The sequence below is a fragment of the Aplidium turbinatum genome, chromosome 7 (genome assembly GCF_918807975.1).
Source record: "Aplidium turbinatum chromosome 7, kaAplTurb1.1, whole genome shotgun sequence".
NCBI classification, from domain to species: Eukaryota; Metazoa; Chordata; class Ascidiacea; order Aplousobranchia; family Polyclinidae; genus Aplidium; species Aplidium turbinatum.
The window spans coordinates 21461698-21473606 of NC_137478.1; the positions used below are offsets into that span (position 1 = coordinate 21461698).

General features: G+C 36.7%; 1 protein-coding gene across 1 annotated transcript; it reads left to right on the forward strand.

Moving 5' to 3' along the window:
• The first annotated feature begins 2285 nt into the window (after window positions 1-2285).
• Window positions 2286-10139, forward strand: LOC145774668 (transgelin-3-like). The gene is made up of 4 exons (XM_082585961.1): window positions 2286-2601; window positions 5282-5386; window positions 5874-5963; window positions 8917-10139. The coding sequence occupies exons 1-4, from the start codon at window positions 2446-2448 to the stop codon at window positions 9019-9021; spliced, it is 456 nt and encodes a 151-aa protein (XP_082442087.1). The 5' UTR covers window positions 2286-2445; the 3' UTR covers window positions 9022-10139.
• The last annotated feature ends 1770 nt before the right edge of the window (window positions 10140-11909 follow it).

Consider the following 11909-nt stretch of genomic DNA (forward strand, 5'->3'; position numbering starts at 1 on the left):
AAGGGATCCAATCATCCAAGACAGTAACATTACTATTGCGTTTTCTACATCGTATTTTAAAGCTGTTATGCAGATTTTATATATTAACTGAGCAAGTAGTTGCACATCTGTTTCTTTCAACAATAGGCTAAGGTTAGTAAGCTGCATAGTAGACAGCTGAGCAGTAGGTAAACTAAGTTGTGAAACGTTTGGAGGTTTTGCAGACAAAATAATTTTGGAAAACTCGAGAAAATGTTAATATTCTTCCAACGGCAACAGCACATCTTGCTGGTTTCAATATTCTAACCAGAAGTAAGCATCAAAGAAGCCTGGCATAACAATTAACAAGTAGGCAGCGTATCAAAACTTCTCTTTTGCATTATTAGTAGCTGTTATGCTTGTGGTAGGCTGCTTTCCCAGTTAGACGAACCTTCCATTGAAGTGCTTTCGTATTGTTATTTCCTCAGGGACTCACATGACTGAATCACAGCGCTTCAATTTAAACAAGCTCGTGTAAAAATTCAACCACCCTTCACAAATAGGAGGCTTGCCATCTTTTGAACGAAAGAACGACAAACAATAATATGCAATCGATGAAAGGTGAATATGAAGTTTATGCACATGAATATTTGCGCAATTTTGCAAAAAGAAAATAGCCCATCAACCTAGTTTTTACCTTGCATCAGCACTGTTATGATCATAGCGTCAGATACAGTAATTTTCTACACAGAACGAAAAGTTCCCAGAAGAGCAATCCTTTGACAACTTAGGAAAAAAATCATGAACAAAACAGCAAAAGAATGTATGTGATAACACTATTGGACATTGAAACAAAATCTAAAATCGGATTTATTGTTTTGTTTTTCTGTCCAATATTTGCTTTATTGTGCAGAAGCACATTTCTTTTCCTGAAGATTTAGCCTACGCCTTCCACTTCAGCGCTAGAAAAATCAATAGCCTACGATCAATGAAGGTTATAAATCTGAAACTTTGTTTTCACAATTACTTCCCAGACATTAAATCAGTGGCTTCTAGTGCAGAGTTTATCATTTCGTTGTAAGCTAATGTTTGCCTTGACAAGCCATTGCAAACACGTCACTAGGCAATTAATTAGTTTGTGACACCACTCTCACTGACAGTGCTGTGAAGAATGTCATGAGGAGGACTTCGTTCTGGACTGTCGTTACTTGCGCAATAATACACAAAAGTTTGTTTTACTACTCATGATTTTTTGAAGAATTGTTTTTAAACTTATTTGAAATCGTCACAATTTTATAGCATCAAATCTAGCAAGTAAAAACTGGAATTTATTCAATGGCATGTGAAAAGTGAATGAAGCATGTGTTCGTTAAATTATTTTTAGCTGCTTCTGTTGAATTATTTTTGAAAACAGTACGCTGGCGAATTTGCATAATCAATTTTTAAAATAAGATCGCCTTGCTATGTTGCTTGCGCAACGTTATTAATTGCATAAAACAACATTACACTGTTGTTGGAGCCTCTCAGCTTGCCCTGGCTTGCCGCTCATAATGCCCGATGAAGCTGATTGCCCGCTGAGCAATAAATCTGTCAGCTTGAAGATGTGAGACTTGTGCGCAGAAAGAAAGAATTAAAAACCTGAGCTGTTTTGTCCAATACCACCCACGTAATCCTGCAATTTAACTTTAAGCTGTCCCGCAGAGATTACGTTATCTAGCGTTAAGTTGATATTACTGCAAGCATCAGGTCGCTTGCGAAAATATAGAGTGATGTAATCACTTTCAGAAACTATTCAGTTTAGTTCAGTTTATTTGTTTTTGTGCATGTGCAATTATCAGTGGTGTTGGAGTCAGAGTTAGTTGTTTTATTTAAAACAACGACCAGCACTGCTAAAAGCGAAACTCAATCTATTAAAATGGTAGCCTAGTATTTTGACCAACTCGTTAAAAATTATTATACAAAGGATAATAACATGATGATTTTAAAATTCAATGACTTATACAAAAGGACCACGCATATAACCAGCACTTTATAAAAGTATTCAGCTGCATATATTGAACTTTAGTGTGAAGACTGTGCCTGTTTGTTGCAAATGAAATAAGTATCTCAATCCAGAAGTGGTATTAGACAGGGACATGCGAAAGCCTACTTCTAATTAAGTACCTCTGGAAATATTCTCGTGGACCTTTGGGAGTTAGAAACCCTAGATTGGGCTCCTATGGTATTTTTTACTAACTAGGAAAGGTTGAGTGCGTGAATGTACACTGTACAGTAATGCAAATATTTGAAAAGTAATTTTGTAAAAACAATTAATCTGCAGGGGTAAGCACAACATCTTACTAGTGTTTTGCATATTTGCCGCTGATTATTTAGCGTTGGTGGGCAAGAGCATCTGCAAATCGTTCAGTTCTGCAGGTTGTCTGTCGCAGTTTGGGATTGCCTTGAATAGCAGCAAGTGTTGCATTCCAGTTCAGTTTGTGCAGAACTATGTCATTGCTGGAGAGAACAAACCGCATTTCTGAGACGCCTGAAAAAGAAGACAAATTTGAACCAAATGTAAAGTATTCAGAAAAAGATGAAAAACAGTTGGTGGATTGGATTAGTCAAATAGTAAATTCAAAACCAAAAGTATCTGGACAGCAGGTAATGTAGCATCTTTCAAAATTTGGCTCACCTAACCTTTTGATCACCCAGGCCCGGATTTAGGGAGGGGCAGAGGGTACAGGTGCCCCGGGCCCCCCGAATTTTAAAGGGCCCCTACGTGGAAAAAATGCGATTTTGTGTTTTTTTTTTTCTTCCAGCCTTTGAAGTTTCTGCAAAATGCTGTACAGCGCTGGATTAATGGTACTGTAGACGTAGTAGAGGTGGTTTGTCGCGCCGTAGGCGCGAAAAATTTTTTTGCACGAGGCCCCCCGATCTAAAAGTGCCCCGGGCCCCCCATCAGCTAAATCCGGCCCTGTGATCACCGTATTGTTTCTTATACACCAGAAAAGAAACGAAATTAGATGATTGTAAGCTTGTATAGTGTGTATACTTGTAGTGTCATAGTTAATCAGTACATGCTTCAGTAGCTTACGTTTTAACAAACACTAAGGAGAAACCTATCTTAATTTGTTGGTTATTTGATACCATCGACCATGAAATTTTATCGAATTGCGTTGCATTTATTGATTTGAAAATAAAACACCTATTGTAGTTTCGAAAAAAGAAGTTACAAAAATTTATACATAAAAGGTTACCTATAACCCTGTATTAAGTGCAGGGCTAAAAAGTATCAAGTCATTATTGTGTCACCGCTCGAAATACTGCAACTCGACTACTGTAGGTTGTAGCAGACAAGTGCAAAACGTAAAAAAATCTATCAGTTTACTGGTAGGAAAGGGTTTCCAGTTTTCATTTTAAATATGTATTGCCGGGTTCAGTCAGAATAGTCAGAATATAATCAACCCTTAAAAAAATTTACTTAACCATTTTCATGTCGTTACGTTTAAATGCTGTGTAGCTTGCATACGTGCGTGTACGCACTAATACTAGGTCCTAGCTAGTAGGCAGGCGCAACGCAGAATTAATTTAGATGTGCGCAATGCAGCTGAAACAATGCGATATTAAAAACATAATTTTTTTCTTAATTTAAGTCTACATGAGGTTGAACTATCTGTATCATAATTTTGAAACAATCGTTTTATGTGTTTTCAATAAACACACAAAGAAATAAAATGTATCCACTTTTGTAGTAAACCGGTTTAGGAAGAGTTCAAATAGGCTAATTACAACACAATACTTTCATACGTTGTCGACCTTTGTACTGCGATATCTGATACAATCACATCCACATTGTTTTGACAAGAGAGTCCAGATACAAAGAATTGTCACATTTGAGTTACGATGACAAAAGTTAGCGTTCACCTTTTTAACCCTATAAGGACCGGGCTCTGCAGAAGAAACGCTGAGATTGAGCAATCATTGTTCAATTTTTAGTTCTTTACCTTTCAGAGCATGTGTTTGATAAACAAGATTTCAAGGACAGCTCTTTATCTGAGAGCCCCATGCGTTTCTGTATTGCTTTTAAGTTTATGTACCGGATTTTCCTGTTTCGGTCTGGTATGCAAAGATGGATATTCCATACTTAGCATTGTACAAAATTCAATTTTGTTTTAAAAAAAAAAAGAAATTTCTTATTGTTATAGAGGACATCTAATTGAAATATAAAATGTCGATTTTCATCAATTGATTTTCAAAATTGATTGTTAAAATTCTGTTGATTGTCTTTATGCGTTTATAAATTATCCTCGCAAATTATGTAAAATTTCAAGGTGTAAAATCTTTTGTATTTGGTTACATTTTAATTTTTGTAATAGTAATGTTTTAAAGTTTAAACGGTGGGATGGCGCAGCGGATAAAGCGTCGGCTTTTCAATAATGTAGACCTGGTTCGACTTCCGGCTTAAGCTGGTTGTTGAAAACACCTCTCACCTCTACCCAGGGTGGAATAAATTGGGTGGGCATAATTGCTGAAGAAAAGGCGACCGAGAAAAAGGAACTGGCCACCCTACTCTCCTTAATGCCGAAGGCTTAGTTACAATGAGAACCTTATCTTCTCATACCCGACACTTGAATTAAGAATGGGACCATCTTTACCTAATGTTTTAGATAAAATGGAATTCTCACTGAAGCCTTAATTTTTTATGGCCGGAATTGTCAATGGAGAAAGTGACTACAAAAATTGTCAAACTGTTTGATAGAGAATGTTTTTCCAAAATTCTCTGCGCAAGCATTCATCAAATGCATGACAAATTCACCATGCATTGGCAGAAATGGTGGTGTAAACTCGCACGTCGAAAGCATTTAAAAACTTCTTTTCAAACAAAACTGAATGTTGTTTGAACAAATTTGTTCGTACCAAGCAGTTCGACAGCCCAGCTTATGAAACTCGCCTTTGTTACAGACGTTAAATTGATGTAAATAGGACAGATTTTGCTTGCTGGAGGGTTCCAGCACTAAGTACTATTGTATGAATGACACAAGAGATTAGTGTGGCTTGAAAATGACGTCATTTTAGTCATTGTTTAAATCTCGTTAATTGTTTGGCGTTAAAAAAGCCATTGCAGTGAAATGCGTTCACCTAGAAGCACTATTTGCTTTCGTTCCCTCGTAAAGTGACTCACAACAAAAATCGGCAACAAAATAGTATTCGCGCTCTATGTGGGAAAAATTAACAACGCAATGAAGCCACATTGCACATACTGGAAACAACAGTTTTATAAAAAATTTAACATATTTGTTGCCATAAAATGGAAAAAAACAATTCTGATTGACAATTTCAGGCTTTTTACGAATGGCTAAAAGACGGTCAAGTCCTTTTCCAGCTGATGAATCATGTCAATCCAGGCGCTTACACTCCCAACGAACCAAGTAAAAGTAAATTACAAGTGAGTTTCACTAGTTTCACGAGTCGCTTTTCTCATCACACAAACTGAAGGTTAACCTTTGCCAAGCAAGCAAACTAGCCCCTTTTTCATTGAATCAACTTCTGCAGACGCTAAAGTATGCTAATTTGTTTGCTGGATAGTTTCTAGCACAGTACGTATCAGCCACATGCAAAACAACAACAACAACAAAAGACCGACTTTGTTTAAGCAGCAACTCTCCAGATGTATTTTTTGTGTTGTTTTTACGTTAAAACATAATTCTCATGTTTACCTTGATGCCATTTTGAGAAGATTGTCACTCCAGTGTTTGGGTGTTGTTTCAGCAAATAAAAAAAATCTGTCAACGCTTTGCCAATATTAACCTCTGTTTCATAAAATTGTCTTTGTTGTAGGCTATGGTTGATTGATAAATGTATAAAATATACGTTATTGTTTGACTTTGACGATGTCGTCATTTCTTGAAATAATTGCTTTGTTGTTCTACCAGGCAAAGCGTGCAATGCTGGAACGTGAAAACATCAATTACTTTATTCAAGCGGTAAAGTCTTACGGTGTCCCATCAAAAGATTTATTTCAAGTGAGCATCGCAATGGGGTTGTGCGACAGGATACCACGAAACCACTAGCGGCGGTACAACTGGGTCCTTCTAGACGAGAACTAGCCTTGCGCAGCATATAGACGATGCGTTGTACAGCGCTTGGTTACGCGTGGGCAAAAGAATAACTTAAAATATGATTCGGATATGCATTGTAGTTATCAAAACATGTTTGTTTTTAGAAGGTTGGAACGCAAAGTGATACAAAAATAAGAAAAACATCTCATAAAGTTACAGAATTCTCATAAAGTTGCAAAAGTGCTATGTAATTAACTAAGTGTACAGTAGGGAGGGCCGTCGGAAACAAATCGCTTAGCAACTCGAGTTTCTTAGGAGGTTTGTCGAGTAAATGGCGAAATCGAAAACCATTTTTTAATTGAACGCCAGGAAGACGGTGCACAACACGGACCTAATCGGTAAATCACCCCATTCCAGGGATATTGCCAGAGTTGCCATACCGTCCTTATTTCGAAGATTTGTCCTTATTTTGAAGAACTCTATCTTAGAAAATATTACTGTTTTTATTGCTAGGAAATGTCCTTCTTTTTGATTTGAGTCCTTATTTTGTCTTATTTTCAACAATTAGTGAATAAACTTAGTAAAATGACAGCCAAATCCCTACTACAGTAAAAGTAAACCTAGACCTGAGTTGTCGTGAGATGCACAAGGTATTTTTTTACGAACAATGAGTTGCTGGAACACATTGTTTCCGGCAAACAATATGGCATGTGATATATAATGGCTCGTATAAATGCTGAGATTTGTTCAAAAACGTTTGTTTTATTTTGTATAAAAATTTAATTTTTCTGTTGTCCTTATTTTGGAGTCCATGTCGATAGCAACCCTGGATATTGCAGTGGCGTATATTCAGAGTGTGTGCTCCGCACACCCATCAAACATGGTTGATTCATCAATCATCATACAGTTAAACATGCAAGTAGGCTACTTGGTAGCCTATATAAATGGTTAAGGCATGGTATGCAAGTAGCCTATAAGTACTTGGTAGCCTATATAAAAGGTGATGGCAGGGTATGCAAGTTTCACTATCCAACAAAAGTGCAGAGACAAATTTTTGAAATGGCAGAAAATGTTAAGAAGACTGTTGTGAAGGAAATTAAAGAATCTGGCTTGTTCAGCATTGCAGTGGATGAGTCCACTGGAATTCGATCTCGTGCACAGATGCTAGTTTACGTCCATTACAAAATAAAAGATGACATTAAAGAAGAGTTTTTATTTAATGTCATCAAAAGGCAAATGCTTTGAATCAAAAGGCAATGCTTTGAATCGATTATTTCAGCTAAGAAGAGAAGTAAAGGCATTTATGCAGAATAAAATTGATAGTGAAATGCAAAAGAAGCAAACTGCCAAACAAATCCAAAAACAAAATGGCATGATTGAAAAAAAATTGATTGATGTGATGAATGCTAATAATTTTGAAGAAAATCTTGCTTATTTAACTAACATGTTTACGGAGTTAAATCATCTCAATTTATTATTACAAGGAAGAGACAGCACAATCATAGACTTCAAGGACATTATTCTGAATCCCTGGACATTATTAAAGGATTATAGCTACAAAAACTACTCTGTCTCCCTCTCTGCCTGACACCACAAGTCGATACCTTGTCATGCAATGTGTTCGAAAAGCCTGTTTACTTAATTGCTTTTATAGCCACAGCAACGTTAAATCAAGCCTAAAATGTATCAAGCTTTGTAATATGCACCTTCTTACCCTCACATCAACAGAACACTGCACTCCCATCCCACCCATATCAGCTGTACGCGCGTTACGCAAAGCGTGCTAAAGCTTGAAGCAATCACTGCGAGCGTGTTGCTAGGACCCAGTTGTAGCGCCACCGAGTGGATCGCACAACCCCATTATCTCTTATTAAAAATTTCCCCCCAAATAACCTTAAAATGTCCACAATTTGAGGACGGATTCCTCCATCTGGCAACACTTCCCGGAGGTATAGGGATGAGAAACCTGCGACTCGCGAGGTTTGAAATGTTGTTGTAAGTATGCAAACTGCATCGGAAAAAAAAGAGAAAGGGTTGTGACAAAAGTGCAATGAAAGATTGGCCAAACTCTTATTTTTTAACAGGAGTAGCCTACTCTAAATGAAAAATGTTTAGAACAGTAAGTAAAGAAGAACCTGATTCATTGTTAATATAATTAATCAATTAGTATGACTCCTGCCATGTAAAGTTGAAACTGTTAGGGTCGCTTGTATCGACTGTAACTGTCTTAACAACCAACTTGTTGAACTTAAAGTTTCAATAGGTAGATATTCGAATTTTCAACCGCAGCGTCTCACATATTTATGACGTCATAATGATCTGAAAATTGGGTGTTAAATTTTGACCCAAAACCCACCCCATCAATATCAGACCCCAGATATTTCGAAAATCAAAGAATGATAAATATATTATGAAACATTCGAAGTGCAGAGTAGCTTAAGCTTTAAAGGAGATTGTGATCAATTGAAATCGTTTATTATGTATTAACCATTGGCGTCCTCTTGCGGTTGACTATTGACATTTTGACAAAAACTTAATTTCAGTGATGAGCATAATCTTCTTCCGTTTCAAATAAGTCTTTCCGAGTCCTAGACAGGCGGTTAAAGCGTGTTTAAGCTAGCTTTGTATGTTTATTTATAAAGTGTTCAGCATACATTTACGTCCTGTAAATACTAAGCAATATACAGTCAATAAATGCTATCAACACTACAAAAGAGGTCTTAATATCAAGCAACAAGCTTCGCATTTAGACAAATATAATTACTGCTATTAAAATACTTTAAGGTCTCTTTTCACCCTTTGTGGGACTTTCAGAATACTTTTATTCAAATAGAATATCATCAAATATTAAAATACTAAGTACAACTACTTTTATCTTCTTTTACACAAAATAAGAATAACTTCTTTTATTTTCTAGATACCCTACTTGTATGAGCAAGAAAATATGTATCAAGTACAACTGACATTGGTTCTTTTCAAGGCTTTGTGTGAAAAAACGCAAACTATGAATGGACGAAAATAAATAGAAATTGAAATTTTCTATTTTTTGCAGCTTGTTTTATTATTATTTTTGCCACCTAAACGTAAACAATGCGTTTCATCAAGCTAAGAAGGCAGATGAAAGTATGGACAACATATTCAATCTTAAATTGAATTGAATAGTCATGAGTTTATTTGTTTTATTGTCAATCTTGTACGTATCCTCTCCTGATGTACGTTGTGTTAAAGCTGGTGAAGTTCGACTTGGATCACCATTGCAGTTGCGGGCCAAGAACGCTGTTCCTTTACTTTCTAATTGGAAATCACTCCTGACAAAGGTGTGGAGTTCTACATGGCTCTAGCGCTTTATAACATCAATCATTTCTCAATGACGAAATCTTCATGACGTTTTTGTTTAGCCAAATTTTTTTTCCAGAAGTGGAGATATAGCCTTAGCAATTAGCATGCTATTGATGTCATGTTAAGCTTATAGCTATTTCTATTTGTGCTTTTGGCGCAAAAAGTAGTTTATATGGCACATGGTCACGGAACTCCACAGAAAGTGCTAGTAAGATACTGGTGAAAATATCTTTTGATATGTTGGTTCGGTTGGTTTAACTCTAGTTATATTAAATGTATATTAAGAATTTTCACCAGCCAACAATCCAACATCATTGGTGGCTTGGACTTATTGGAAGTTATTGCACTATTCTTTTGACAAAAGCTGGAGTTATGTATTTGATTGCATTTAACTCTAGAAAAGCCCAGCTAGTCATTGATTAGTTTAATGAATTAGCATGAACGCTCCGCATGGCATAGTTTCCGAGAGTGCTAACTGCTAACACCCTGAGGTGTCTGGAACTAAATTTAGAGAGTGCTGAGAAGTGCTAAATATAAAGCGGCAAACTATTCAAAAACCTACGTATTTTATTTCTTTACATTTTTTCCTTTTCTGTATTTTTGTACCTGAGTTGTATCAAAAGTATTTGTTGTTATCAAGTTATGTCGTATTCTTAGTGTAGAACTGAGCGTTTGATTAATTGTGGAAATCTTTATCCTCGGATGGAAAAAGCTTTGGAACCGTACTTTTGGCACTTTCGCATACTTTTGAAAACTTTCAACCCCTGACACAAACCCAATTACTGAGATTAACAGCGTAAAGTTTTTGCTTGTTATCATATTCTTTTCTGTGAATTATTTTATCCACCAGATGCTGCTGAATGGAGTTCAGTTTAGCAGGTCACAGCCCCAAGAAGGGCCGTAGGCATTTCTCTCTAGAGTAGTGGTTCTCAACCTTTTCTGATTACGTACCACTTGGGAGTTCTTTAGGAGTTCACTTGGCAGTCACCGCGTGCCACCTTATTTCAGAAAAAAATAATTCGAATAAACATTTAAATACTATAATTTTTACAGAACAGTATTCCAGCCAGAAAATCAATCACTTTTTACATTGATTCAACTTCTGCAGATGGTGAATATAAAAAGTGATTGATTTGACGGCTAGGATAGACCCAACAGCAAAGCACAAAACTGGTCTGAATGAGTTGACTGCATTTACTTTTAAATCTTATCACAAGGTAATGCTTAGAAATATGAAGACATGACATTAACAGTTATGTCAGGGTAGAACAAGTTGGCTTCAATTATTTTAACACGATGGTCATTAAGGTTGAGAATTCCTGCTTGCATTTGTAAAAGTGAACATCAGTAGCAAGGAAATGGAGTGTTAAATTAGCGGCGAAAAGAAGAAAGCAATGAGTAAACTCACAAGTTTATTGAACAACTCTTGTGTATCGTTCTTTCTGTCTGACCAGACTGAGTACATAAACTTTTTATACACCCCAGACCCAAGGACAACGTTGAATTAATTATATTGATGCATTGAAAACAACATGTGTTTCTCATCTGCAACAAAATGCATGACCTCAGGAAAGTAGTCCATTATGTCCCGTTCAGCAACGAGCATGATGACCTACTTTCTGGAAAAATGTGTCATTGTGTTTTCAAGGATTGTCAAGAATTTTAACTTCCGCAGCACTAACTCTTCATGATCTTTAACCAGCGATTCAACATCCAAAGACACATCCACACATTCAAAGTCTGATAGTGTTCTTCTTGAAATGACTGAGTAATTGAGGTTACAAAAAGCCAATCTGGGTACAAAATATTCTCCCGTCGGATGGTTTTAAGAAATGTAGTTCTCTATACGAATTTAAGAAACTCATCATTTACTCAAAAACGATCCTAAGTTTAGTTGTCAAGACAGAATGAACGTGGTCTATCGTGTAATCGAATTTAAAATCCTCACAAAAGAGCTTAAAACAGTTGAGACAGGCCAATTTCAACTAACTTGTTGTTAAAATTTGCAATGTTCATAACTCATATCTAGAGCTGTTCATAAACCAAAGCCTTTTTGATATCACAAGATACTTGCGTACCACCCGGAAGTCCTTCGTGTACCACGGGTTGAGAACCACTGCTTTATAGAGCAACGTAATGTTCATACATGAGAGAAATCAAGTGCTATAGTCGAAGGGGCGCCACTCTGCAATCGACCGCTTGCCTTTACTTGTCTTGGCAAAGAGTCAGCCACGTACCCTTGAGTGGTGTCGAACCGGCAGTCTCACGAACATCGAACCATGGCTTTCACCACTCGGCTGCTAAATAGAGAGTAGTGTAAATGCGTTACTTAGCCTAAGCTTAACTGAGCTATTGGGACAGACTTGATTATATTTGTACCGGGTTGCACCGTGGATATAAGCTTAATGTTTATGCTACCCAGGATAAAAACATGCAGAGTGCACAACCAGACCAGTGGTGCAGAAAATGCTATTGCTTTCTCGTGCTCCCAGAGGACGCAATGACAAAATAGCCTACTTACCTACATAACACGCAAGTCTAGAATACATGTAGGCCTAACAGCCTTTTTTT